The 25,401-nt window shown below is 36.5% G+C and overlaps 3 protein-coding genes across 6 annotated transcripts; all 3 read left to right on the top strand.

Annotated features, from left to right (window-relative positions):
- Window positions 1-2,442: 2,442 nt before the first annotated feature.
- On the top strand, window positions 2,443-8,890 carry RECA2 (recA DNA recombination family protein). Its single transcript, XM_086441730.1, has 8 exons — window positions 2,443-2,717; window positions 3,232-3,289; window positions 3,756-3,973; window positions 4,887-4,974; window positions 5,332-5,504; window positions 6,026-6,172; window positions 7,152-7,286; window positions 8,134-8,890. Exons 1-8 carry the CDS (start codon window positions 2,658-2,660, stop codon window positions 8,527-8,529), a joined length of 1,275 nt encoding a protein of 424 aa, XP_086297856.1. The 5' UTR covers window positions 2,443-2,657; the 3' UTR covers window positions 8,530-8,890.
- Window positions 8,891-12,545: 3,655 nt separating this feature from the next.
- Window positions 12,546-21,079, top strand: LOC147400738 (magnesium transporter, putative (DUF803)). 4 transcript variants are annotated; one of them, XR_015178261.1, is made up of 15 exons: window positions 12,547-12,707; window positions 13,584-13,773; window positions 15,133-15,220; window positions 15,347-15,408; window positions 16,225-16,310; window positions 16,425-16,498; window positions 16,987-17,089; window positions 17,293-17,421; window positions 17,521-17,620; window positions 17,741-17,860; window positions 17,957-18,047; window positions 18,133-18,202; window positions 18,797-18,896; window positions 18,987-20,063; window positions 20,321-21,079. XR_015178261.1 is itself a non-coding variant. In XM_086441728.1 (14 exons), exons 2-14 carry the CDS (start codon window positions 13,681-13,683, stop codon window positions 19,209-19,211), a joined length of 1,341 nt encoding a protein of 446 aa, XP_086297854.1. In that variant the 5' UTR covers window positions 12,546-12,804; window positions 13,584-13,680; the 3' UTR covers window positions 19,212-21,079. The 4 variants fall into 4 exon arrangements, 3 of the variants coding, with proteins under 3 accessions (XP_086297854.1, XP_086297852.1, XP_086297853.1); XM_086441728.1 differs by having other exon boundaries at window positions 12,546-12,804; window positions 18,987-21,079; XM_086441726.1 differs by having other exon boundaries at window positions 18,987-21,079.
- On the top strand, window positions 20,945-23,681 carry LOC147400737 (binding partner of ACD11 1-like). Its single transcript, XM_086441729.1, has 4 exons — window positions 20,945-21,079; window positions 21,171-21,246; window positions 22,440-22,520; window positions 23,078-23,681. Exons 1-4 carry the CDS (start codon window positions 20,964-20,966, stop codon window positions 23,390-23,392), a joined length of 588 nt encoding a protein of 195 aa, XP_086297855.1. The 5' UTR covers window positions 20,945-20,963; the 3' UTR covers window positions 23,393-23,681.
- Window positions 23,682-25,401: the final 1,720 nt, after the last annotated feature.

The raw sequence follows: 25,401 nt of genomic DNA, 5'->3' as shown, positions 1-25,401 counted from the left end.
AGACCGAGACGTATCGCCCGAGTTAACTAGATATTAGAGCTGAACGAGACCAACTCACAAAGTCATTTTTTGATCGAGTTTTACGTCTCACAGTTCAATTTTTTGAGTTATCTCACGAGACGTCTCAAACGTATCGGAAAACTTGTCCGAGACAACTTGGTATCAGAGCTGAACAAGACGAGACGTGATACCAAGTTTAAAAACCATGGAGGGGATATAAGAAACATGGAGGCCGAGAAAACCTCACAAAGAGCATCAAATAAAATAAAAATACAACATCAGTGATAACATAAAGAGTTCCATATAAAAATAAAACCATCAAAAGTAATTCCTCGAAAATCTATATTCTGCTTTGACCAAAGATATAACAGGCCCAAGATCTCCAAGAAACTCGCTTGAGAACTTCTGAACTTACTGTTGAACACCCTATTATTTCTCTTGTTCCAAACCCCCCAAGCAACAGTCGCTGGAAGCATATCTCACAAGAACATTTTTCTGGTGTGGAAAGCATTACTAGTCCACCATTCTAATAACGAGGAGAATTTACGAGGGAATACCCAATTAATACGGAAAAGGTCAAGAAAAATTGATCAAATATTATAAGAAAATACACAATGAATTAAAATATGATCAACTGATTCTCTTTCCCTCGTACATAGGGGACAACAATTGGGTGTGATCCATCATCGAACAATCAAATTATCCAACGTAAGAATCCTACCAAGGAAAGCCAATCAAACAAAAAAGGAGATTTTAGAGGGGACTGACCTGGACCAAATGACTGATTCCGAGAGGGATTGCTCAACTAGAGGATTGAGTCACTTATGGAAGGACCTGACAGAGAATCTCTTATCCTTCGCCCTTATCCATTCCCACTTATCTTGTTTACTCTCGTTAAGATAGACCGTATGCAGGAGATCAAGGAAATATGTCACCTCATTTAGCTCTCAATCATTAAAGTTTCTCATGAACCCCAAATCCCAAGTATGACTGGACTTACTACAAATCAAATATTGCTGGATTGAGCAGTTCTTCTTCATAGAGCAGGTGTACAAAGACGAAGATTGGATTGTTAGAGGCGATGTGCTGCACCAACTATCTTCCCAAAATCTAATTATATTCCCCATCCGTGCTTTGAACCTAATCCATTTCTCGAAATCTTCACTCATTTTAAGAATCCCTTCCCAGACACTACACCCGTACGACTCTTTTGACTTTTTGTTATACCAGCTTAGCCCCCTCTCCCCATACTTAGCCTTAATAATCTTCCTCCACATATTACCCTCTCTTCGCCGAACTTCCAAAGCCATTTTCCTAGAAACGCTCTATTAGTAACTCTCAGCCCCCTTATGCCTAACCCCCCGTACTTCTTAGGCCTGCAAATCACCTTCCATCTGACCAAATGATACTTCCTCCTTCCACTTTTATCATTCTACAAGAAGTTCCTAATTAGCTTCTCCAATCTCATCTCAACTGACCTCGGTAGTGTAAATAACGAGAGGAAGTAAACCGGGATACTCGTTAAAGTGTTCTTAATCAACGTAACTTTCCCTCATTTTGACAAATAATTGGCCTTCCACGTGCTCAACCTCTTCTCCAATCTCTCTATCACTCCATCCCAGATTTTGATACTATTGTAGGGATGTCCCAACGGTAAGCCCAAATAGGATGTGGGCAAAGAATCATACTCGCACCCTAATGTTGTGGCCATCACATGAATATCTTTCACCTCTCCTACCTCCGAAAAGCTTGCTCTTCTGCAGATTAATGTGTAAACCTGATATAACTTCAAAGCAACTTAATAAGACTCTAAGCACCTTCACTTAGTTCCTCGAATGATCCAAACAAATTAGAGTATCGTCCGCAAATTGTAGATGCGAAATCAGGGGCCCGTCATTCATCCTAAAACTCGAAAGCTTTCCCAATTCAACCGCTTTTCTAACCATTCTACCTAGAGCTTCAGCTATTAGAAGAAACAAAAAAAGGAGATGATGGATCTCCTTGCTTCAACCCTCTAGAGGGCTATCAATGAATCAGATCAAACCCAAATTTTGATATGTTTCGATTCGATAATTTCAAGTTTGAATCAATGCTTTGGATTTTGATAAGGATTTGATCCAATAAGAAATCGGATCGAAATCTTATTGGATCGGATCTGATGAGGACCCAATCCAATAATATGTTAGACAGTATATAAATTATATTGTATATTTGTTGAGATATATAAAGTTCATTTAAATTGTCTATATAAAATCAGGTTTGCCCTGTTATATATCCGATCCCATTATTAAAATTGAGATATGATAAAATTTGATCCGTTATTTATTGGTTCGACCAAAATCCGATCCGGATCCGATCAAATGGCACTCTCGTGAATTTAAGAAAAACCGTGTGCAATTTTGACCCTCTCAACCCAAAATTGTCCTTAAAGATTTAAGACAATCAGACACGAATTCAAGGAGGGAAAAACCCCAAAACCCTAATAATTTTGAACACGGGAGAGTATTCGCTCTGTAAAAATGTATACTTTGCAAATGAGGAGATATAACTTATAAGTGATCTGTTACAATATTTGTTTTCGTTCTGCTTATTGTGAGGGGTTTCGAAGTTTTGTGTGTCACTCAAGGCTTTCAACTAGACCTTGGGCAGAGAGGTTGATGGCGAGGCTTCTACGATACGTTTCTTCTTCTCTAAAGCGATCTCTTTTATCAGCAGAGGTGGTTCTTTTCAAACTCTTCCCGCTTCTTAGTTTCTTAGAAGAACAAAAAAGTAAAAAAAAAAGCTTTCATTTGTAAAACTTATTCATGTTTTGCTAATACCCACGATTTCTTTTTCTGTCTAAAGTTGGTGAAAAAATATAAATAAAGAGGGAAAAAAAGGTGTTGAGGAGAACTGAAGGGAGTTATGATTCTTCAGGGTTTAACTGTTATCTTGTTTAGATAAGTTCATGTTTTTATTTAAGCATTTTGTTTTCTGTGCTTAAAATGAGATGCCCATTTCGTTTGATCGTTTGTTTTCAGTTGAGGCAATATAGTCTCCTCCAAGCATTGTTTCAGACTTTATTTGCAACTATATATTACTCAAATTTTGTTTGGTGAAATAATCCCTTTTTTTTTTTTTCATTTTATTTTCTTGGTGATCTGCTATTATCTGGAATAAAAAATTGGTGAACTTTTGGAGAAGAAAGCTGTACTAGTTTATTAAGTGCATGATGTCATTGATTGTTTTCAGGGTTACAAACAAGGGATTCTGGGGACATCATCTCAAACTTGCAACTTTTCTTCCAAAGGTGCTGCCTTTTTTTCTTTTTCACTTTTTCCCCGCAATTCAGAATCTAGTTAGCTTGCTGAACTTGTGTCAGGGGAGGATACATCCATGTATGAAGTGGAAACAATGGAGTAAGATACATGGCTTGGATTATGATGACAATGACGATGAAATTTGATGACCCTTGTGTGCAATAATGAATTTACATTACCTTGTAAATTCATGCATTTTTGTTTCCTTTTAAAACCATTTCAGAATATACCTTAGTTCAGAAGCTAGTTCAATCATGGAAGCCTATGGTATATCCATTTTTTATTTATTTTTGATTGAGCAGTGTTAGACATCTATTTTTGTTTTTTTAATATTCAATTGGGTTTCATATTGACTTGTGCATTTTACTTGTTATCTTCGCTGCCTCCGTACTTAGGGGTGGGCTGGTTCTGTTTGACTCGTGAATAGTTGGAGATTTCACTTTTTGTTGTTTGTAGGGAAAAGGAAGTCTAAATCAGATGGAAGTGAGTCTGGTGAAGATAATTTGTCTAAGAAAGATCTGGCCTTACAACAAGCGCTGGATCAGATTACTACCTCATTTGGAAAGGGAGCAATAATGTGGCTTGGTCGGTCTGCTTCTCCTAGACACGTTCCTGTTGTTTCGACAGGATCTTTTTCCTTGGATATGGCATTGGGAATTGGTGGACTTCCAAAGGTAATGTATGACACCTTGATTAAAATCTTTTTCAGTTAGGCCCTGTGGTGGATCTGTCTTATTAATTTGTCTTTATTGTAGTTTATAAAGATGGCCCCTCTATACCATTTTCAATAATCACTTTAGCGTTTTTTCATATGATTTTCATGTATATCAGCTCATCTATGCAAATTTTTCCTATTTTGGCACTATTATGAACTACCTTATTTTTTTAAGTATATTATAATATTTTTGGTAGCAGTATATTGCACCCTATCTATACAGAACACATATTACCTTGAGACATCTGAATTTGATACACCTAAGAAGCTAACATCATATGGAAGTTCTCCAATGAACCATCAATGTGGCACCATTGGTTGAATGATACATGCCGCAAGATAGACATATATATATAGGGATATATTTTGGAAAGGAGATCAGTCCTCTATAGGGGGGATGTTTTGTTAATCTTTTGATTATGTATTATTTTTTAGACCTTTAGTCAATTGGAGAGAGGTAGCTAAAACTCTTACAAAGAATTTTAAGTTAATGGATTTTGGGGATGTAGTCGTCGCATTTTGGCAACGAATCTTGTAAAAAGTTCCTTTTGCTCTCTTTCTATCCCTTTTTCATCACCGTGTCTGTGGTTTATGCATGTATTGACAGAGGATTCCAAAGATCATGGTTGTGGGGCATATCCTGAGGCACCAACGTCAATATGAGATAATATTCCCACAATATCCATACTAATGAACTGTACAAAATTATCCCCATATGATATTTGTTGGGTTCAGGGTGTTTTGAAGCTAATGGAACATGATTTAGATTTAGTTTCATGTTGGATGACACATTCATACTTTTGTTTTTCAACTATCTTGACCCAGTGGCATTGGTCAATGGTAGACGTTTTATTGTTTTTCCTTTTTTATAGGGACGTGTTGTGGAGATATATGGTCCAGAAGCTTCGGGGAAAACAACTCTTGCTCTTCATGTAATAGCTGAAGCACAAAAGCGTGGAGGTGACTCTTAGCAATCCCTTGCCTAAAATGCTAATTAGGGTTTCTTCTCTAAATGCATTGCTAAAAAATCTTAGACACTCTAGACCCCTAAATAGATCCTGACAACTCAGTCTGTATGTTGTCATGTGTTCTTAGTCTGTCCAATGTATTGTTTTATTTCCAAGACGGTCAAACCTCACTTCGATACCCAATGTAACTGTTTCGCCTGCATAAAAAGGGTGGCCCACCTATCGTACTTTACGGTTTCATGTTTCTTTGGTGGACACTATAGTCTTGGACCATAAATGATATTTTGATAAAATTAAATGCAGATCACGTGTCTTCTAGTTTATTAACATGCCAACTCTCTTAATGTAGGCTACTGTGTTTTTGTTGATGCTGAGCATGCACTTGATCCATCCCTCGCTGAAGCCATTGGTGTTAATACTGAAAATTTGCTCCTTTCGCAACCGGATTGTGGTGAGCAAGCTCTTAGTCTTGTTGACACGATAATCAGAAGTGGTTCCGTTGATGTTGTTGTTGTGGACAGTGTGAGTATTGGGTTCCATTGGATCGAACTTTTCATTCTAATTGTTGTATTTTGTGTTGCATGAAAAAACTGACTGCATAATGATGTGTCTGTTCCAAGACTCGCTTCTCCCTTTTAATTGGGAGGTTTGTAATGAAAGTATCTTTTGGGGATCTTTAATTAATGGCAGATACGTCCTTGGATAGAATTGAATGGAGGAATAAGATTTCTCCAACCAATCCCCAATTTTGGGATAAGGGTTTTGATGATGGCATCGATGTAATAAAACTATATTTTCATGTGATGCTAGTCCAATCTCAGGAGGATTGAAGACATCATCCCTTGTGCCACACAAGTGACACATGTGGCAGCGATTGGGACCCACCATGCAACTATTCCATGTATTAAGATCAAACAGGCCTACTATCGTCCCAATCAAATTGATTAGCTGTTTTGATAATTTGATTGTGTCAATTTTTGGAGAAATGCTTATTCACCTTCCAATCTTCTGATCCATTATTAATTCCTTATTCTGAGTTTCAGGTTGCTGCTCTAGTGCCCAAAGGTGAACTTGATGGTGAGATGGGGGATGCACACATGGCAATGCAAGCGAGATTGATGAGCCAAGCACTTCGCAAGCTGAGCCATTCTTTATCTATCTCACATACTATTCTGATCTTTATAAATCAGGTAAGAGTCATTTAATTGTGTCACAATATATCAATAAAAAATTTACGTATTACAAAATGTGTCACAATATGTTTTGAGACACCTATGAATCTTCACTATTCTTGGAACAATAAAGAAGGCCTCTGACATTTAAGATTCAACAAAATGGTTCTAAACTTCTGTAAGGTTTTAGATGGTGATAGAAGCATACTTAGCCAATCTAAATAAAGGGGTGCACTCAGCTGCATATATTAATTTTTAGAACCACAGAGCCAGAAAATCCGTCTACGTCGGCATAGGGTTAAAAGTGACATCACTAAGTTGAGTGTTGCTGAGCTTCTTAATTATCTTGATTTTCTTTGTCATTACCTTCAAGCAATCCAGTCATGGAATTTAGTATGGAGGGAACGCATGTTGGGAAACAATGAATTTCCTTCCTCACAAAATGGTTAGAAGGTATAACTTGACTCAAGCTTGAAGGCATGCTTATTCCCAATTGTCAATGGATTAAGACGGCTATAACCCTGAGATTCAGCTAAGAATGTACTTGATCTCGTCTCCGATTGTGCTTGCACTACACTCCCACAACCTTTATTGGCCAGCGCCACCCAGAGTTTCAATTAATTCACCGGGATCTATATTAGAAAATGGCAACTTTGTTATTTTGTGGGATTACACTGTTCTGCACAAATTATAACTGATTTCATCAGTTGATGCAAATTAGTTTCCTGTCATGTAGTCCAATGGAGACAGATTGGAATTATTTGGTGTTGAATTGAGAATGAAAGACTAAGAATTCATTGGAAAAAAAAGAAAAGAAAAGAAGTCAACTTTATAAGATGTAAGCAGTAAGTTTGTAGCTATTCTGTTGGTGTTGACATGGTCCAATGCATCTTCCGCAATTCTGGAAGCTGAAATATTTTAAGATCTCAAATTTACGATTTAATTGAAGCATCTCGAGATACATTTCATAATCCAAATTCATGTTGTATTTTTTCAGGTGAGAGCAAAGCTGTCCACTTTTGGAGGATTTGGTGGGCCTACTGAAGTTACTTCAGGGGGTAATGCCTTGAAGTTCTATGCATCCATTCGCTTAAATATTAAAAGAATCGGGCTCGTCAAAAAGGGAGAGGAGGTATTTACTTCTATCTGCAGGGTTGACCAATTACATGTGTAGTGTTCAGATATAAGGAAAAGAGGATTTTGAAAGACACCTTTCAGATAAACTGAAAGGAAGGTCAATCAACGTGGAGGGGCTGGGAATCTCCATTTTATGAATCCTATTTAGGAGATCTTTTGGGGTAAAAGCACCACTATTCATTAATATTGTTCAAAAGAAATAGATACAAATGGGTATGACCTTCTATAGGTTGTCTTCATAATATGCTTGCGTTCACTTGACAGAACGTTGGGCACTGACACGAATTCATTGCTTTCCATTTGACTATTGTTTTATAAGTTTTTGGAGTAGCTGTCAAAGTTTTATCTAGTAGCAAATTTGCTGATTTATTTGTTTAAATTTTATAGCAATGAATTCCCCACTTTTGAAAATCATCAAATTCACAACTTCAAAAGCTGCAAATTTGCCACTAAGTAGATCTTCGATACTAACTGGATTACCAAGTTGCCGCAGAAAAATATGGGGCAGTTAGCAAGAAAACCCTTTATTAGGTGTATTGAGTGATTTTAAGGGAAAAAAGGATTTTCAAAGACACCTTTCAGCAGATAGACTGAAGTGTGTGGGATTGAGAATCTCCATTACGAACCGTACCTTGGAGATCTTCAGGAGTAAAAGTACCCCCATTCATGTTGTTTTTAAGATTTTTCAATAAGCAATGGATACAAAGGAGTTTATTCTCTTGTAGGTTGTCTTCATAATATGATTTCTTCCACTTGACAAGAACTTTAGATGCCCCATGAATGAAAGTGCATTTTTTGGTGTTAATACATAATACATCTTTTCCTTTCTTGTTGATTTGAAGACTGTTGGAAGCCAAGTTCTCGTGAAGATTGTTAAGAATAAGCATGCACCGCCATTCAAGACTGCACAATTTGAGCTTGAGTTTGGCAAAGGAATATCCCGTGAATCAGAGTATGTAGAATTGGGTTGTAAACACAAGTTCATAACTAAGGTGGGAGGGGCTTTCTACAGCTTTAATGGTCAGAGCTTCCGTGGAAAGGATGCAATCAAACGGTACTTAGCTGAGAACGAGAGTACGCGAGAAGAATTGGTGGCTAAGCTTCGAGAGAAGCTAATGGGCAGTGAGACTGAGAAGGGAAAAGAATCTGAAACAGAGACCCCAGATGAAGATCCAACAGAAGAGATTGTCTCATCTGACACAACTGAAGAGGAAGCAATCACTGCAGTTGAGGTGTAAGGGTGCAAATCCTCACAAATATTTTGTGTGGTTTTCTCACCTTTCCAGTCTAGATTGGGTGTTGAGACATCTGAGCGGCAGTGGTGTAGATGGCCTCAGGTGTTGTAATGTTTCCTGGTATGGACTTCTAAAAGATCGGGCACATTGTAAGTTTCAATGGGAGTTGTAACAATATTTACTGAGGATAGGTAGTAGTATTCTGGGGCGTTTTACGATTGCTTTGTGGGTTGAGCTTTTGCAGTGGTAGGAATGCAGGGTGTTACTACCGTCAGTTGCGTTGCCAATTTTGAACATGGTTAGCTGCAAGTACTTTGTTCGTACAGTTTCAGTTATTAATTTTATACAAAAAGATTATTTTCAACGATTCTAATTGTCAGAAATCATGGACATGGATGAAATTGGGATCTTTTTTGCTCATTTTCTCATCCTTTTTCAAAGGTCTGAAGATGATGTTTATTTTTTGAATAATGCTGAAGTAACCGCAAAATTGGACCTCACATCGCACACCTTGACGTGAAAGTGTATGGGAACCATAGATGTCTTTCCTTGGGACACGAGTGAAGCATCTATGGTTCCTATCCACTTTCACGTCAAGATGTGGGATATGAGGTCCAATCCTGAGGTCACTCCATAACGGCTATTTTTTTTTTTAATTTGTAGTTCTCACTTCTTGAAGATTACAGATTTTAACCTGGAAAATGTACAAGCCCCCTCCCAAATTTTCTGAATCAGGCCAACACCTAGAAAAATTGTTGTACAAAATCTTCCAATCGCATTGTAGGGTGGGGTGGGGTACTGCAGGGGAATGAAGAGGGATGATACCTGGTTGATGCAAATTAAGTAGATAAGTAGTCTGTAGGTTGTGTGTTCGACACCCAATAAGAGCAATATTTCCTCGGGGTGATCCCTCACTAACCTGGTGCCTGGTTGATGCAAATTAAGTAGATAAGTAGTCTGTAGGTTGTGTGTTCGACACCCAATATGAGCAATATTTCCTTGGGGCCACCTGCAAGGGCGATCCCTCACTAACCTGGTGCGTGTGATGCATGGGCATCACATGTGCCCGGGGGAGGGATCCATATGCTTTGGCTCCGGCCCTGGCTCATCTGCCCCTGCAGTTGGATAAAAGTCTGGACACCGTTGTCAACAAAAAGAAAAGGTTGCGAGGAGTCCAACAAGCCAAGCACGTAAAAATATGTATAATCTTTGCATAACCGACACATGCACGCATGGTTGTGGAGGGCGCCAACATAAAAAAGAAATCTACAATTCCGCTGCAATAAATAGAATTTAATCATGGAGGCATCCAATGGGTCTTGCATTTTTTTGCCTTCCAAATAAAATGAGGGTAATTTTGTCATATTCTTCTATGTTTTGGTGAGGTTGGTATCGTAGACTTTAGTACCATGTTGACAAGTCCCCTCGATTTTTGTCTTTCCTAAAGGACCATATCTATCTTCAAATGCACCCTCACCTACCACACTAACGACTAAAAACCCTGGACTTTTCTCTCAAAAATCAAAGGTAAAATATTTTATCCTTGTCGACAACCTAAAGATTCTCTCTCTTTTAACCATCAAATCTCAAGATTAAAATAAGATTGAGAGAGAGAGAGAGAGAGGGGTCGAAGATGATAGGCTTTAGGAAAGAAAAAAATTATGGGGTTTTGTCAGTTAGTTAATGATGGAGAGGTTAAAAAAATTATATTATTTAGGTTGAAGACAATGAGGTTTTGGACAAAATCAAGGGATTTTATCATGAAGCTGAAGATGAAGGTGTTTTGGTCCTTTATGTTAGTCTCTAATGAAATACTGAAGTCAAGGGATATGTTTGTGAGAAGATGCAAAGAGGTATCTCTATTTTTTTTTTAGCAAAATTTGGAGGGGTATCTCAAACTTATCCATTTTGGAATATTCACAAAATTCTCCAAAATTGTATCACCGACACATGGGGTTCCATTATTTTCCTGATATTTGCCCATTGGAGAGGAAAAACATAAAGGGCATGAACATAAAAAAGAAGAAATTTAGGGCTTGAACATAAAAAAGAAGAAATTTATAACTCCTCTGCAATAAAGAGATTTTAATCAGGAAAAAGGAAGGCATCCAATGGATCTTACACATTTTTGTCTTCCAAGTAAAATGAGGGTAATTTTGACATATTCTTCCAAGATTTGGTGTGATGTTCTAGACTTTATTACATTGGTGACAAATCACCTTAATTTCTGCCATTCCTAAGTATTTTTTTCAAAAACAATTTAAATACCCTTATTTTCAAAGAGTCCGACTAACTTTACTAAGTTGGTCAGGATTTCACACTTACTAAGGATTTTTGGACCCACCTTGTGATATCTAAAAACATGATCCGATGGTTCAGGATTGTAGAGGACAAAATTCTATGATTTCCAAAAAAAAAATTAAAATTATTGTTCATCATTGAATTTTAATTTTAAGTTTGAGAGTTATGTGGGACTTCAGTAACCATACATTTTCAAAGCCTTGGATCAAACTTAAAAGAAATAATTTTTTGATTTCTTTATCTAAGTTTTAGTATCCCAAATATTGATGAAAAAGTAGGGTGTAAAATGAATATAATATGCCACGAGTCATGTTTCAAAGAGGGTTCTATCAAATTTTGATGCGGGCTGTCGACTTAAATTAGTGAATCAAAGAACTAATTTTAAACAGATCCTTTAAAATTAAGAAAGATACCTTTTGAGATAGTCCAGGTTTAGGTATAAATCCTTATATTTTCAAAACTAAAATGGATGGTAAAAGGACCACCAAACACACATCTTCTCAACCACATGACAAAAGTTCTTTATTTATTTATTTTCCTCCAAATCCATTATTTTCAACATCTAAGATAATTTTTGGAACCCATAAACATCTTAAACTCATCTTCTTCAATTTGTTGATAAAAATCCCTTATTTTTCTTCCCACAAAACTGTCTTCTTCGATCTCCCAACAAATCGTACGTTGTTCTTGAGATTTGATGGTCAAAGCGAAAGAGAAACTTTAAATTGAAAAAAGGGGGTAAATAAATTTTACCTTAGAAATTACAAGGAATGAGTGTTTGGGAAAAGTTAAAAAGAGTTTTGACATAGAGTGAATATGAGGGCATTGTAGCAATTTTACATGAGTCGTGATAATCTGACGCCTTCCTCTGACATACCCCATTACAAAATCGTAGATCATTGGCCTCAGGATACATAAGAAAAAGATTTATGATTTTGCATATCACGATGCAAATGATCTATGATTCTGTGATGGGGGGTATTGTATGGGCGTCAAAAAATCATTATTTATTTTACATTAATGTCTCGTGTTACCCAACCTTAAATAAATGGTGTGATCATAAGACCTCTAAAGATAATACTTATTGTATGATCTGATAAAATCACGATGGGTTATCATTAAAATTAATATAAGTTTTGGGTTTGGGGATGTGTTGGACATTATAAAAAAATTAGGGGATAATCATGGAAGTCAACAAAAGTATAGTTGGAGTCAATAGTCAAATCATAGCAACGAACATTCGTAGATCCAAAGGAAGAAAAGTAAACTGTCGAAATCAAATATTAATTAACTAACTAATACATAAAAACATTAGAAGAGATGTCCTATTGCCACACCAACTTTTACTAAGAGCATCCATAAAAAACATCCAAGAATTAAGAATAAATAACCATTTAAGTGATGATCTTGCTGATAAAAAATTGATGATCTCACTAATAAATTTAAAGACAAATATCTTTAATTTTAATGAAGAAATTGCTGATAATTAAGAGAGAATTCTTCAGCGAGATCTCCACTTTAGGTTCTTACCTATCAACGAAGTAGCTCGAAAACATATTTGGTAATTAAAATGAAGAGTGCAGTGAAATCGTTGTGCCCGTTTTGGAAAAAATCTCTAGAATTAGCACACATCTTGGGGTGGTCTTTTGTAAAAGCTGGTGTGGCAACAGAAGCTCTCCAATAGAAATTTGGAATAAAGGATGAAGAGAAAAAAATAATAATAAATAAGAATTAAGAAATAAGAAAAAAAAAGTTGTAAGCTTCGACGGTTGATTACGGCGGGAGAAGCGGTCGGTGGTTTCCCCATCTTTGTTCGATTGCACCTGAAAACTTGAAAGGCGTCAAACCCTCGTCTTCTCTTCTGCAAGTCGAAACCATAGGTTAGGGTTTTTCTGTCTATCTTTCAATCCTTCTTGGAGGTTCGATTCTTAATTCTCCAGCTGTGTTTCTCCGCAATTTCTCCAATAAGATTTTCAGGTTAATCTCATCGAAACTCCATTGTTTTTATCAATCCTAAAAATCCATTTTTCTTTTTCTTTTTGTTTTTTGCTCCAAAACGAGGAATTTTGAAGTTCATATTTATTTACGGATTTAAATTTGGTTATGTTACAGAAGTATCTTGATTTCGTTGATTTTGATTGAGGAATAGTTTCGATCTGTAAAGGAATGTCTTTTAATGATTGATTTCCTTTTATTTTAGATTGAATTATTATTTGTTTATAATAAGGGAAGATAATGCGACCAAGAAACGTTTGATCTTTGTAGTTTTAATGATTCGAGATTAATTATTTGGATTTTTGCCTCCTTTGCTGCAATTTTCTTTGTTTATCAGCGTTAGTTCTGAAGTGTAGATTCTTTAAACGATTTACAGGTGCAAGAAGATCTTAATTCCATGTTGACTAGAAATCAAATGGATCATCTATTATGCTGTTGAAATGTAGTAATCGAATTACAAATTCTTGCATAAAATTATGTTTTCTTTCATTTGTTTTGATTGTAGATTTTTAATCCCTAGATCTATTAAGTCCTCGGCTGAGGTTCTCGTTGAAGAAAAATTATGGATTTTTTGGTTTCTCTCTCTGGATGAATGATGAGATTATCATTTTCTTTTCCAGCACATATCCATAAGGAGATAAAATCTGGATTTGATCCGTAAAAGCGTTAAAGTGAAGCTAAATAAATGCAAATGATGTTTTCTGGAAAAGATTCATCCAATCCTATAATGGAACTAAAAGAATGTGTTGTTTTTCTTACAGTTTTGCCACTATTTGAATGTTATGCAATGATAAGTAAGCTTACTTGGGAAGAAACAGTTTTCAACTGCACATAAGAGCTCTTCCACATCTATAATCCATGGGGGAGTGGGTTATTGGAGCGTTCATCAACCTTTTTGGTAGCATTGCCATCAACTTTGGTACAAACCTTCTCAAACTGGGCCATAACCAGGTACTTCATTAAGTTTTTGCACTCTCAAAATCCCATCTAACTGCCTTTATCTCCTTTTCTCCTAGCTCTTGCTATGGTTGTATTTTAGTTATGCTTCATTAATTTTTAATTGGAGGATTTCTCACCATGTTTGCTTAATTATTTGGTTTACTGACTCAAAGATCTTGTTTCTATATATGGGCAATGTTAATTCATCATGGCTTTGGTAACTCCTACTTTGCTAGCACTCTCTTTAGAATCCATTTCTATTCTCTCCTATGTCACATTAATGATAATAATACCATGGGGTTGTTATCTCTGCCTTCATCTCCAGGTGGATGATCAAATACTTTTTCCCTCTGATATCTGATTCTCCATTTATCAGGGACCATCGGTGTTTTGAAGACCCTTTGTTTCACTGGTATGGAATGCACTTGGATTTTGAAACATTTTCAAGAGAATAACCTTTGCCAAAAATAAAATCATCATTTCCACCCCTTTGGGATATCCAGTGTTGAACCTTTAAAAAAATGAAAAACTAAAAGCTCCCCAAAAAAGTAGTTTATTCGGCATTGTAAAATTATATACCTTCAGTTTATTTATGTAATTCTGTAAGTTATTCTCTACTTATTTTGTTTATCAATAACTTGACATATTATTTTCAGAAAATAAGAAGTTTAAGGAATGAAAAAAAGATGGCTGTAGGTAAAGGTGAGCTGCCACAAGGAATACCCATCATATGGGGTGCCATAGGCAAAATAAAGCAATAAGTTGTCCAAAACAAGCTCACACCTTTATAGCTTGACATTTAGAATATTTTTACCATAGTGCTTTCTAATTATACTTGTAGATAATCAATCTACTATTGATCAAAATGGACCTCAATGGGGGCTTTGAGATTGGGTGAATAATTTATTAGAATCACCTGGTGATTGTGTAGTATCTTTTACCTCCAGATTCAGCCCACAAACTGCCACTTTGTATGATATGGTGCATAATGCACAGTAAGGTTCAGGATCCGTGAGAAAGGCTTCCACGGTTCTTCCTCTCCGTATGCCTGTAGATCAAGTATGGGAATTGATAGTGGGGACCACCTTGAAATATTCTGGCACTCTAGGTACACCAAAGACCACTCAAAGGTGGGAAACAGATGGCCATTCCGCTCATGTAGATGAGTCAAGGATGCCCTCTCGATCTGACCTCTTTATGCTCTATGATATTCTTGAGATATTAGTTGGCCTCGCTTCTTTGTTTAAAGATTTGAGCTCACTGTAGACAACTATATATAACTAGAATTATGGGTCAAATTGAATTATCTGCTTTCACTCACATTATTTTATAGTTTTGCATTGTTCTAAGCCTTAACTGATTTTCTTGTAGAGAGAAAGACTTTCTGTGCTGGAAAGTGATGGAAGCAATGGGAAGATTACCTTGAAGCCAATAATATACTTTCAAACTTGGAGAGTTGGTAATTTTCAGTTTAATTGTGCTTGAGTTAATTGTTTGTTGTTCATGTGTGGCGTTACTTCTGTTTTGGATCAACTCTTTGAGAAAATTTGAAATTATTTTTATGGTATACAATCTTGATATGCAGGTATTTTGTTTTTTGCTTTTGGGAATTGCCTTAATTTCATTTCCTTTGGTTATGCTGCTCAGGTCAGTTTGAATATATTTACCTACCCTTTTTTTTTTTTTTGTAAAGTATAATATATTGATCAGAAATGGAATACAAGAAACAAAGAGGCCGAGAAAGCCTCAAATAAGAAAAACAAAGAAAAGAAAAACAACATTAGTAATTACAAAATGAGTGCCATCTAAACACAAAATCGTCAAATGTAGTCCCCGCGAACTCTATATTCTGCTTTGACCAAAGGTATAACAAACCCAAGATCTCCAAAAAACCTGCATGAGAGCTGCTACTTTTATTATTGAACACTCTATTGTTTCTTTCGTTCCAGATCCCCCAAGCGATAGCCGAGGGGAGCATAGCCCAAAGGATCCTTTTTCTGGTGTGGAAAATGTTACTAGTCCATTCTATTAACAACGAGGAGAACTTACGAGGAGGGACCCAATTAAAACCAAAGAGACCAAGGAAATGCGACCAAATATTATAAGAAAATGAACAATGGATCAACATATGATCGATAGATTCCCCATCATTCATACAAAGAGGGCAACAATTGGGAATGATCCAACCCCGCACAATCAAATTATCCAACGTGAGGATCCTACCCAGATTAGCCAACTAAACAAAAAAAGATACTTTAGAAGGAACTAACCTTGACCAAGATATTTACCTACCCTAGTAGTTCAAGATAAATAAAACTCAAGCCAAGTACGATAGTCAATTTGATTTCACGAGGCCTTCTATGGAGGGCCAGTATATACTTTATATATTTCCAAAAGCAAGTGGGTTTTCAACCTGCAAGGCTGGCTTTTACAACTGAGCTGCTTCTTTTTACCCTTTGGCAGTCACTTCTTGCGGCCCTGGGATCTATACAGTTTGTATCAAACATAGCATTCGCGTATTTTGTTTTGAACAAGATGGTGACTGTCAAGTACGTTGGAAACTGAATCTAGAGCAGCTTGTTTTCAGTTCAATCACTGTTGCTGTTTTGTTTTTGTTTTTTTCATTTTGAGCATCTCATAAAGATCTCTAACTCCTTTGGCAGGGTACTGGTTGCGACAGCTTTTATAGTTCTTGGCAACATTTTTCTCGTTGCTTTCGGCAACCACCAGTCACCTGGTATTTTGACTACTTACCACTGAGAACTAAAATATTTTTGTTCCATTTATGTACTTTGTGATGCCAAGCAGGGCTTGTTGCACCATACCTGATGATGGATTGTTTCATTCTGCTGGCATGCTACCACATCATCAAAAAATAAAAATAAAAATCACAGAATGGTTTATGAGCATCCTGGCAATGAAGTGGCAGATATGCAGAGTTGAACCTCATTCTGTGATTCAACTGGGTGTCTATGAGGAAATTGACCAGATAGGATGATCTTAACCATTTGATGTATATAATTCTTTTCCTGACTTTCTGCCATATTCTCTTTTAAGAATGCCTTAGAATGGGTAGTTACCACCATTTTATCAGGTTGATATGGTGTAGTAGAGTGTCTAGGTGGGGCCTACTGAAGGCTGGGCCCTGACCCCCTGCTTATGGACTATATGTGGAGGTTTCCTTGATAGACAAAGAATTTCATGTATTATCTCGCTGTTTTGCAGTTTACACACCGGAGCAGTTGGCAGAAAAGTACAGCAACATTATATTCCTTTTCTACTGCCTGATTTTGATCTTGATTGTCATTGTGCATCACTTCGTGTATAGGTGAGAAATACCCTTATTTATTCAGAGTGGTTGGAATCATCCTTGCTGGTGCATATGTCACCTCTGAGGAGCTGATTAATTTCCATTTTGTGTTATTTTCTTTTGTTTCTCAATTCCTTTGTTTACTTTTCTGGTTGTTTGATTAAGTTAAGATTGACATCCGTTGCAATACTCCTTTTAACATACAAAAATGGACAATGCAGGAGAGGAGAACTTTTGATTTCTGTTTCTGGACAGGACCTTAGTCTTTATTGGCGTATGTTGCTGCCTTTTTCCTATGCCATAGTTTCTGGTGCTGTAGGATCATGCTCGGTGCTGTTTGCAAAATCTCTGTAAGTTGGTTGGTTCAGATTCTATGCCTTTTTTTGTTTTTGAAACATAAGCTTGTTTCTAATGTGAAGTTCTTGCTTTCTCTTCGTGTCATTTTCCAGGTCTAACCTCCTAAGATTAACAATGTCCAGCAGCTATGAGTTGCATAGCTGGTTCACATACTCCATGCTACTTTTATTCCTTAGTACAGCTGGATTTTGGGTAACAACTTATGCTGTAATTTGTTTGTCATGTTTTGAGATATTACTTCCAATGCCTCAACCATGTGGAAAATTGTGATCTTCAACACTTGTGATTTTATTTTTTTTCCTATTTCCACAGATGGCAAGATTGAATGAAGGATTGTCGCTGTTCGATGCCATTCTTATTGTCCCAATGTTTCAGATTGCTTGGACCTTCTTCTCCATTTGCACAGGATTTATTTACTTCCAGGAGTATCAGGTTAGCCTGCAGGCATGCATACATTAGTCGTGTTCTCTAGTTTCACTGCCTTCTTTTTAACCTTCATGGAAAGCTTGTTCATGTTTCTTAAAACAGGTTTTTGACACGCTAAGGATCACAATGTTCATAGTGGGAATGATATCTGTGTTTATAGGCATTTCTTTGCTGGCACCTGATGAGTCAAAAGGTACTTCCACCAAGGCTATCAGTTTTTTTGCGTCTAAGATCATACAATGGCTAAAGATTGGATCAATTATGTGAAAAAATTTCAGGTGTTGAGGACAAAGATTCATCTTCTTTGATTTCGTCCACCTCTTCAAGCATTACAACTGATGTGGACAGGTACAAAACTTACATTCAACATAATCATGGTCTTGATCTGATTCTCGGAAATTTTCTATCAATAGAAAATTCTTAGAGATTATAAACTTAGTGAGATTTGTGGTATTATGGGGGAAATCTTGGGGAAGTTTGAAAATGAACAGAAATGTGCGTTAGAAATTTAAATCCAACATTAAATCAGTTACTTCAGAATCTTGTTATATGTCACATTCATTTCTATTTGTTACAAAATTTCTCCAAAAAATTAACAATTTGATTCGTATTAGATATCTAACTATTGAAGTAACTTTTTCTTAGTCTAAGTAAAATATCAAGAGATCCTTGAATATGCCATAGGTATTCTGATGGTGTCTACAACGCTTTGCTAGGAGACAGATGTAATCATAAACCACAGTACCAAACATTCTAATATTTCTTCTCTTGGTCTTCTTTTTTTCTTTTCTTTTCTTTTTTTTTTTTTTTGGTGGGGGGGAGGGGTCTCATAGCGGGTTATAAGTTATCATAGTTATGCATTTTATGGATCCAAAATGGCGATACTTTAACAATCCAAATTTGTTATTTTCACTAAGTGTAGCAAATTGGTTACTGTTACAGGTTAGTTAAAGTGCCATATGAAGAGACAGAACCTGAAGACACGAGGTCATTTGTGCAAGCTTTGCTGACCAAGGTGTCATCTATAGTAGTCAAGGCAAAGGTATTGTTAGTTGTCATGGGCATGGTTTTTATTTTTTAATTGTTAAAGATGTTTTAAATTTTAATATTGCTAAAATTGGTTTCCATGCAGACTGCCTGTACACTTTCCTTAGGTTTAGGAGAGGATTCAATCAGTGCATCATCAGTTCTTGTGATGCCCATGGTATCTTCAAGGATGACAGGATTTAGAGGAACTGGTTTTAATCGGGCCAAGTTGTTCTCTTTAAGAAATCCTGGTTGGATTAAGATATCAGTGGATGAAGATGATGAAGAAATGCTGGAGACAAGCTCTATGCTCTCTCAGAGCCATGGTTAGAAGTAGCAATACATAAAGACATCTGTCAAGAAGCAAACCATACCCTAATTGCACCTATTTCTTGTTGCATGAATGTATAGATTTTTTGTGCTTTTTTTTTTTAAACATTTTATTTTTAACCTAGTGTGGGTATGGGTGGGGGATGAGTGGCATTGTAGTATCAAATGTAATTTATCAGACCATTGGTACAATATTTTTAATAATCTACAATTTTTGGGTAACATTTGATTCAGTGCCTACTGTTTTGGTCCAAAAATTAGTTTTTGGTTTTTATTTCGAGTGATAAATGAAAAAGCACATGTGGGGCTTTAGACCCATAGCTTGGTTGGTTTGACACATTGCAAAGCAACTTTGAGGTCGTGGGTTCAAGTCCAGCTTACCCATCCAAAAAAAAGCATGTGCATTCCCGTAATTAAACATGCAATTTAATTTCACGGCTAACATAGGAAGGATGTTAGCATTCAATTTTAAAGGTACAAATTATCAGAAAAAGGTGGTTAAGGGGGTTATTTCTTTAAAGGTGCTCCACAAATCAGGACATGGCAACTTTCCAAATTGGAACATTTTCACATGATCACATATGCCTATTAGATACAACTAAAGATCATGGAGTGGTCAAGATTTCTAGGTTCACTTAATCTTTCCCACAAGTGGGACATAATTCCAGGGTTTGTCATCCATTTAATATGTTCTTTCAGAATTGTTGCTTCTTGAGTTTCCTTATCTCCTGAGTTGCTGGGGCTGAAACGTTTTCAAGGTTGTGGACAACTGCTTCTGATGCTGGTTGAAAACATTTGTGACTTGTTGTGAAAGAAAGCAGGATTCCAGATCAATTTTGAGTAGGTTTATAAGGTAAATAGTGAGCCTTTGATGTATTTTCTATTCTCATTCTCTCATTTGCATTTGATGCACTCTCTCATCCACTGTACAAGAAATGGGGCATGGAAAATTTTTCTTAGCTCTAGAAGCTTATTCCTCTTATTAAGAACCCATTGGATTGTGTGCTCTGACCCCACTGGATGCGTGCTATATGTGCCTCAGCAGTGAGGACTGAGGTAGCTTCTTCTGATCCTCTCGCCTAACATGAATTTTTTTATGTGTTTCTGCAGCTATGTCTCTTCCGACACGTTCATGCATATATGTATCTGCATGCATGTGTAGGGATGGTTTTATCAGTTTTCACCTTTGTATACTACCAGGTGCACATGAAGGGACCCAAGGGATTACAGTTCATGGTTCTCCTAGCCCTGGGACCAGCTTGAATGGATCCTAGTCATTGTATAAATGACATTTTCTGGAATATTTCACACAATATATATAAAGCAAATAAATCACATATAGGATCCTTAAGTCAGGATGACTTTTGGGATGAAGATATTGTAGGTGGGGCTGTTAATTTGACAGCCCCGAGTAATGAGTGCATGTAGCACATTGTACAAAAGATGAACAAGAAAACCCACTCATATTATGTGCATGTGCATTTGATTCTTGGGTATCATGAAAGTGTTGTTGGCTAACATATGCTGGATTTTCTGCTACCATATGTCAAACTTGGAACAGAAGTCGTTCAACTGGTAAGATTAAGAATAGTTTCTTGAACTCCTTTATTCTCTCTACTTTAACTGATTCTCAAAATTCCTTGTCAGAGAATTCTTAGCTCCACTAATTCTCCTTTTTTATAATGGCTTCTTCTAAACAGCAAGTGAAGGTAGAGTTCAGGTGAAGTAAGGTGTAGTAGAAGCTCTAGCTGCCATGACTACATTGAATCTAACCATACAGGTGCTTGACCTTTCCCCCAGGGTGACCTTTACTGACCTGAATATCTTCTTCTCATACTGCGGCACTGTTTATGATATCAAACTGGAGAGGTTAATCACACTATATGTTGTAATTTCTTCTTTTCTTCTTCGAGATTTTGTTGCTTTATGTTGATGGTCTTGATGTTGTGGTAATGAGCAGAAAAGAAGACCAATCGCAGGTAGCTTTAGTGTCTTTCAGGCAGCCTTATGCTCTGCAAACTGCTCTTCTCCTGAACGTAAGTTAGAACTGATATCCATCAATAAAGAACACCACCATTGGCACCATACTCGTAAGTTAGTATAGGAATTTCAGACCTTTTTTGTTGAATGGATATTGTTAAAATTTTTAAATTAGAGATTTGAGAACGATACACGCACACACACACGCACACACATTGGGACAAGGCTTTATTTTAGGATAAGGGCTTTGATAAGGAATAACACACACACACACACACACATATGGACCCTCGATGGATAATAGTCGACTTTTACACCTTATATTCGATCGATCTCAAGCTGACAAGGGAGAATTTGAAACTACGTCCCTTTTCCTTTCCACTCATTTAACTGTAACTCATACTCCCGCCTGAAGCAAACTATGGTTACAGTGACGGTACTACATATAATCTCTGGCCCTGACAGAACTCCACTTGACGGTACAAAACTAGGTATCAGTCAAATCGGGGAGCTGCAACACGTCAGGTTGCTTCAGTTAAGCAAGTACCCATAATGAAAATTCAAATGAAACTAGCAGTGAGTCTGTTAAACTTAAGGTATGATTCATACTTTTATGCAAGTCACATTCTCCATAAAATTAGTGCATCAAAGGGATTGTAGAAATAGTCCCAATTGGGGATAAAATAAAGTTGGTTGATATTGTTTGGGCATGTACAATGAAAACCCATGATGGCAGCAGCGAGCATGCTAAGGACTTGAGGGAGGTTGAAAATAGTGTGGCTTACGGTAGTAAGAAAAAGCCTAATACGCTTACCCGGAAATATGAGATGCATCTTGATAGATTTGAAGGGGAAAATGTGATTCATGTTGCTGACCCAAACAGTTGGGATGGTGGTGGTGGTGTTTCTCCTCCACTAAAAGTTGTTCTCATTCATGTTGTGTTGATCAGATTTGATACTTGCTGTTATTTGGATGGTTTTAAAAATGCTAAATAAATTATGGAATGTCTGGCATACCTTTGATATCGCTGTAAAATCCTAATCGTGAAAAAAAATATCACCATAACACTTTCTTTCCAACTTAGTTTTATAAATCAGAATGATAATAAAATCTGTTTTGAATTCATTACACCTCAGTATTTTGTTATTCTTTATATTTATGAATTTGTTAATGTATTAAGATTAATGGACTTATTTTGAACTGCAAATCTCACTATTTGGGAGAATTTAGTGTGTCCACCTGTTTGCAGGGCGCTGTCATTGTAGACCGTCAAGTTCGCATATTGCGAGCTTCCCCAGCCGTTTCAGATAGCATCAATAGTGAAATCAAGGTCGTCTCTAATCTGTTTTTGGTTCATAAACCCCTCTCTTCTGTTGTTGTGATTAACGAAGATCTCTTTTAATTTAGTGATTCGTCCCATGGAAACTAGGCCGATTCCTTTTGTGACATTTTATGTTTGATGACATCAATGTTATCTGTTTTGAATTCTCGGTTCATTTGTTTCTATGCTAAATATTTCTAACACTTAATTAAACTCATCTCAATGATGAGATGACCTTTCAGAGGGATTCCAGTTGATGACCCAACTATCAACTGTATTTGAATGGTGCCCTATAATATGACATGTCTGTCTATAGGTAGGATGACAGTAGACATCCTTGGTATCTACATTACAGAGGGAGATCCACCTAGTATTCCACATATCGTATGTTTGCTATAGATGACCACTATCTAATATTTGATAAGTAATTACGGGATTAGCGTCTCCTCTTTAGTTGGTCTCCACCAACCCCTCGATCATTATTTTCAATCATGTGATGTTGCAGGACACCTAAAAAAATTTACTACTATCTTGATTCCTACCTAATGAGTTTGTACTCAATACAGAAAAATGAAAAACGGGGACCAGGGAAAGCAGTGGCATCTAAAGGTTATGAAGCATTGAACAAGGCCAAGAAAGAGGCCGATGAGAAATACAAGAAGCTATCCGAGAAGGGAAGAATGCTAACTCTACAGACAAGAATGGCAATCCCAACAGGCGAGCAGACAGCAGAGTGCATTGGAGAAATGATCATGAGCAACCAATATTTCTCTGCTGGTGCTTTTTGGGTATCCGATGTACTTGACAAGGCAGCTAAACGTGCCGCCGAACTTGGTAGTCACAACAAGGAAAGAGAACCAAAGTCCAGGAATCAGAAATGAGGCCTGTTGTCGTGGTTTTGTTACAACCATGAAATATCTTATACAGGTTGGTAACAACCATCACAACCGATGAAATTATCTGAAATATCGCAATAAGGATCCTTTAATAAGCAGGATGTGAGGTAGCAAACCTTATGGATGGATCATAACTATGGTCTATGTATTGAGTTCGCATCCGATGTATGTGTGGTATCTATTTATATTGGAAACCACATTATATTTTCTCTACTCTAGACGTAATGGATCCGTCCAAGTCCTGATATTATAAACCATGAGATCTTATTACCAATACGACTCTCCCGATTTTGGTGAATTTAGATACCCTTGTTTTCTAACTGATGTCATATCCCTCGACAGTGGTCTTGGCCAGGACTGATAATAAAAAAATGATCTAATTGCCATTCGTCGTCAGCCTCTAACGAGAATCCCTTTGATTTTTATCCCTTAAAAAAGTCATGTTTGGGCTCTTCAGTTTTTAGGATAAATTTTAATAATTACTATATCATAACAACTGTTGTTATTTAATCTAAAATCTCCTCCTTTTCTTCTGCCTGTCTTCAATCCATCATCTTGTAACTTTTAAACCTGTTTTCAATCTATTTTCAAAATTCCTTAATTTTTCTATCCATCATTCTTCAAGTTCTCTAATAATCAATCATCATCTTGAGATTTCAAGGTTGAAGTAGATACCTTATGAGAGGGGTGTTTTTTGAGGAGTTTTTAGGGAGGTTGGACTGGAACTGGATTTGAAATTGTTTGGAGGGTTATTCAATTCGGTTTTTTCTCCTTTTCATTCCTGGTTGTTGTCCTTTCCTTGGATTGGTCATCTCGACCATACTCCCCCTTTTTTTTAGTAAGATACTTTCATTCATCCCAAAAAAAAAGTTGTAGTAGATAGAATCTTTAGGTTTGTAGAGGAAAAAAAAATCTATGAACATTCAAAAAAGAAAAAATTCCAAAATAAGATATTTTTCTTGGTTGAATTTCAATTTTAAGTTTGAAAGTTATGTGAAAGTTTGATAGCCGTTCATTTTCAAACCTTGGATCAAACTCAAAAGGAATTGTTTTTTGAAATTTCCTTCTTTCAATCTCAAAAGAAATTTAGAAGGATAGAGTGTTGGGTTGCTGACGTGGTAATCCATTTGAGAAAAACGATCTTTAGGCTTGAAATCTTACTAAGTTAGTAAGGAAAATGTTTCTCTAAAAGAGTATTCCACGTGGCAGTTGGTGATGGGGGTTCAACTCCACTTAGAAAATTGGTTCCACATGGAAAATTTTCTGCTTTAGAAGTCCTTAGCAACCCAATATAAGTCGCACGTGCTTGTTCTAAGCTTTAAGGTAAGTTTCGATTCGATCAAATAAAGTAAAATTAAGGAAATAATTGGCGCGCTGGAGGAAGATATTTATAGATTGATTTTGGGAAATCTCACGTGGTGGTTAGCCACTTAGCCATATTATAAACATGTTTTTGTTTGCTGGAGAGCTTTACAACCCTTATTAGGATTGCACCACCTACCATTAAACAACTTTTTAAGTTTTAAATCGAAGTTGGTTTCTATCTTGATTTCTCTGTTACTAAGCCAACGTTGTTGGTGATTGACAACTCAAAAGCTTTCCTAACTCTCCTCTCTAAACAAAAATCTTTTTCAAGTGTTCCTTCTTCTCTCTTCCATTAACACCAAAATACACAAAAGCAAATTTCTTTTTCTTTTTATAATTGTTTGTAGGATATTTAGAATCCCCCAACGCCCAACTCTCTTTTTAAAAGAAACAAAAAAAAAAAAAAAAGTAGGGACACCTTCTTTATGAACCTTTGTTGCTTTAATTTTACGGGTGAAACTTCTTGGAATTCTATTATAAGAACAAAAGCATGTCTTCAGATTCAACCAGTGGTTTAACAAAAAAAACTCTGACTTTAAAAAAAAAAAAAACACGTTTTAATATTTTAAACATGACTTTTACGTTTTAAACATATTTTTTTAATAAAATAAATAATTTTTTTCGTTGGC

Source organism: Akebia trifoliata, chromosome 5 (genome assembly GCF_017979445.1).
Source record: "Akebia trifoliata isolate Shusen 1 chromosome 5, ASM1797944v1, whole genome shotgun sequence".
Taxonomy (NCBI): Eukaryota; Viridiplantae; Streptophyta; class Magnoliopsida; order Ranunculales; family Lardizabalaceae; genus Akebia; species Akebia trifoliata.
Note: the sequence above shows the minus strand (reverse complement) of the source record. Positions and strands in the feature narration are given on the sequence as shown.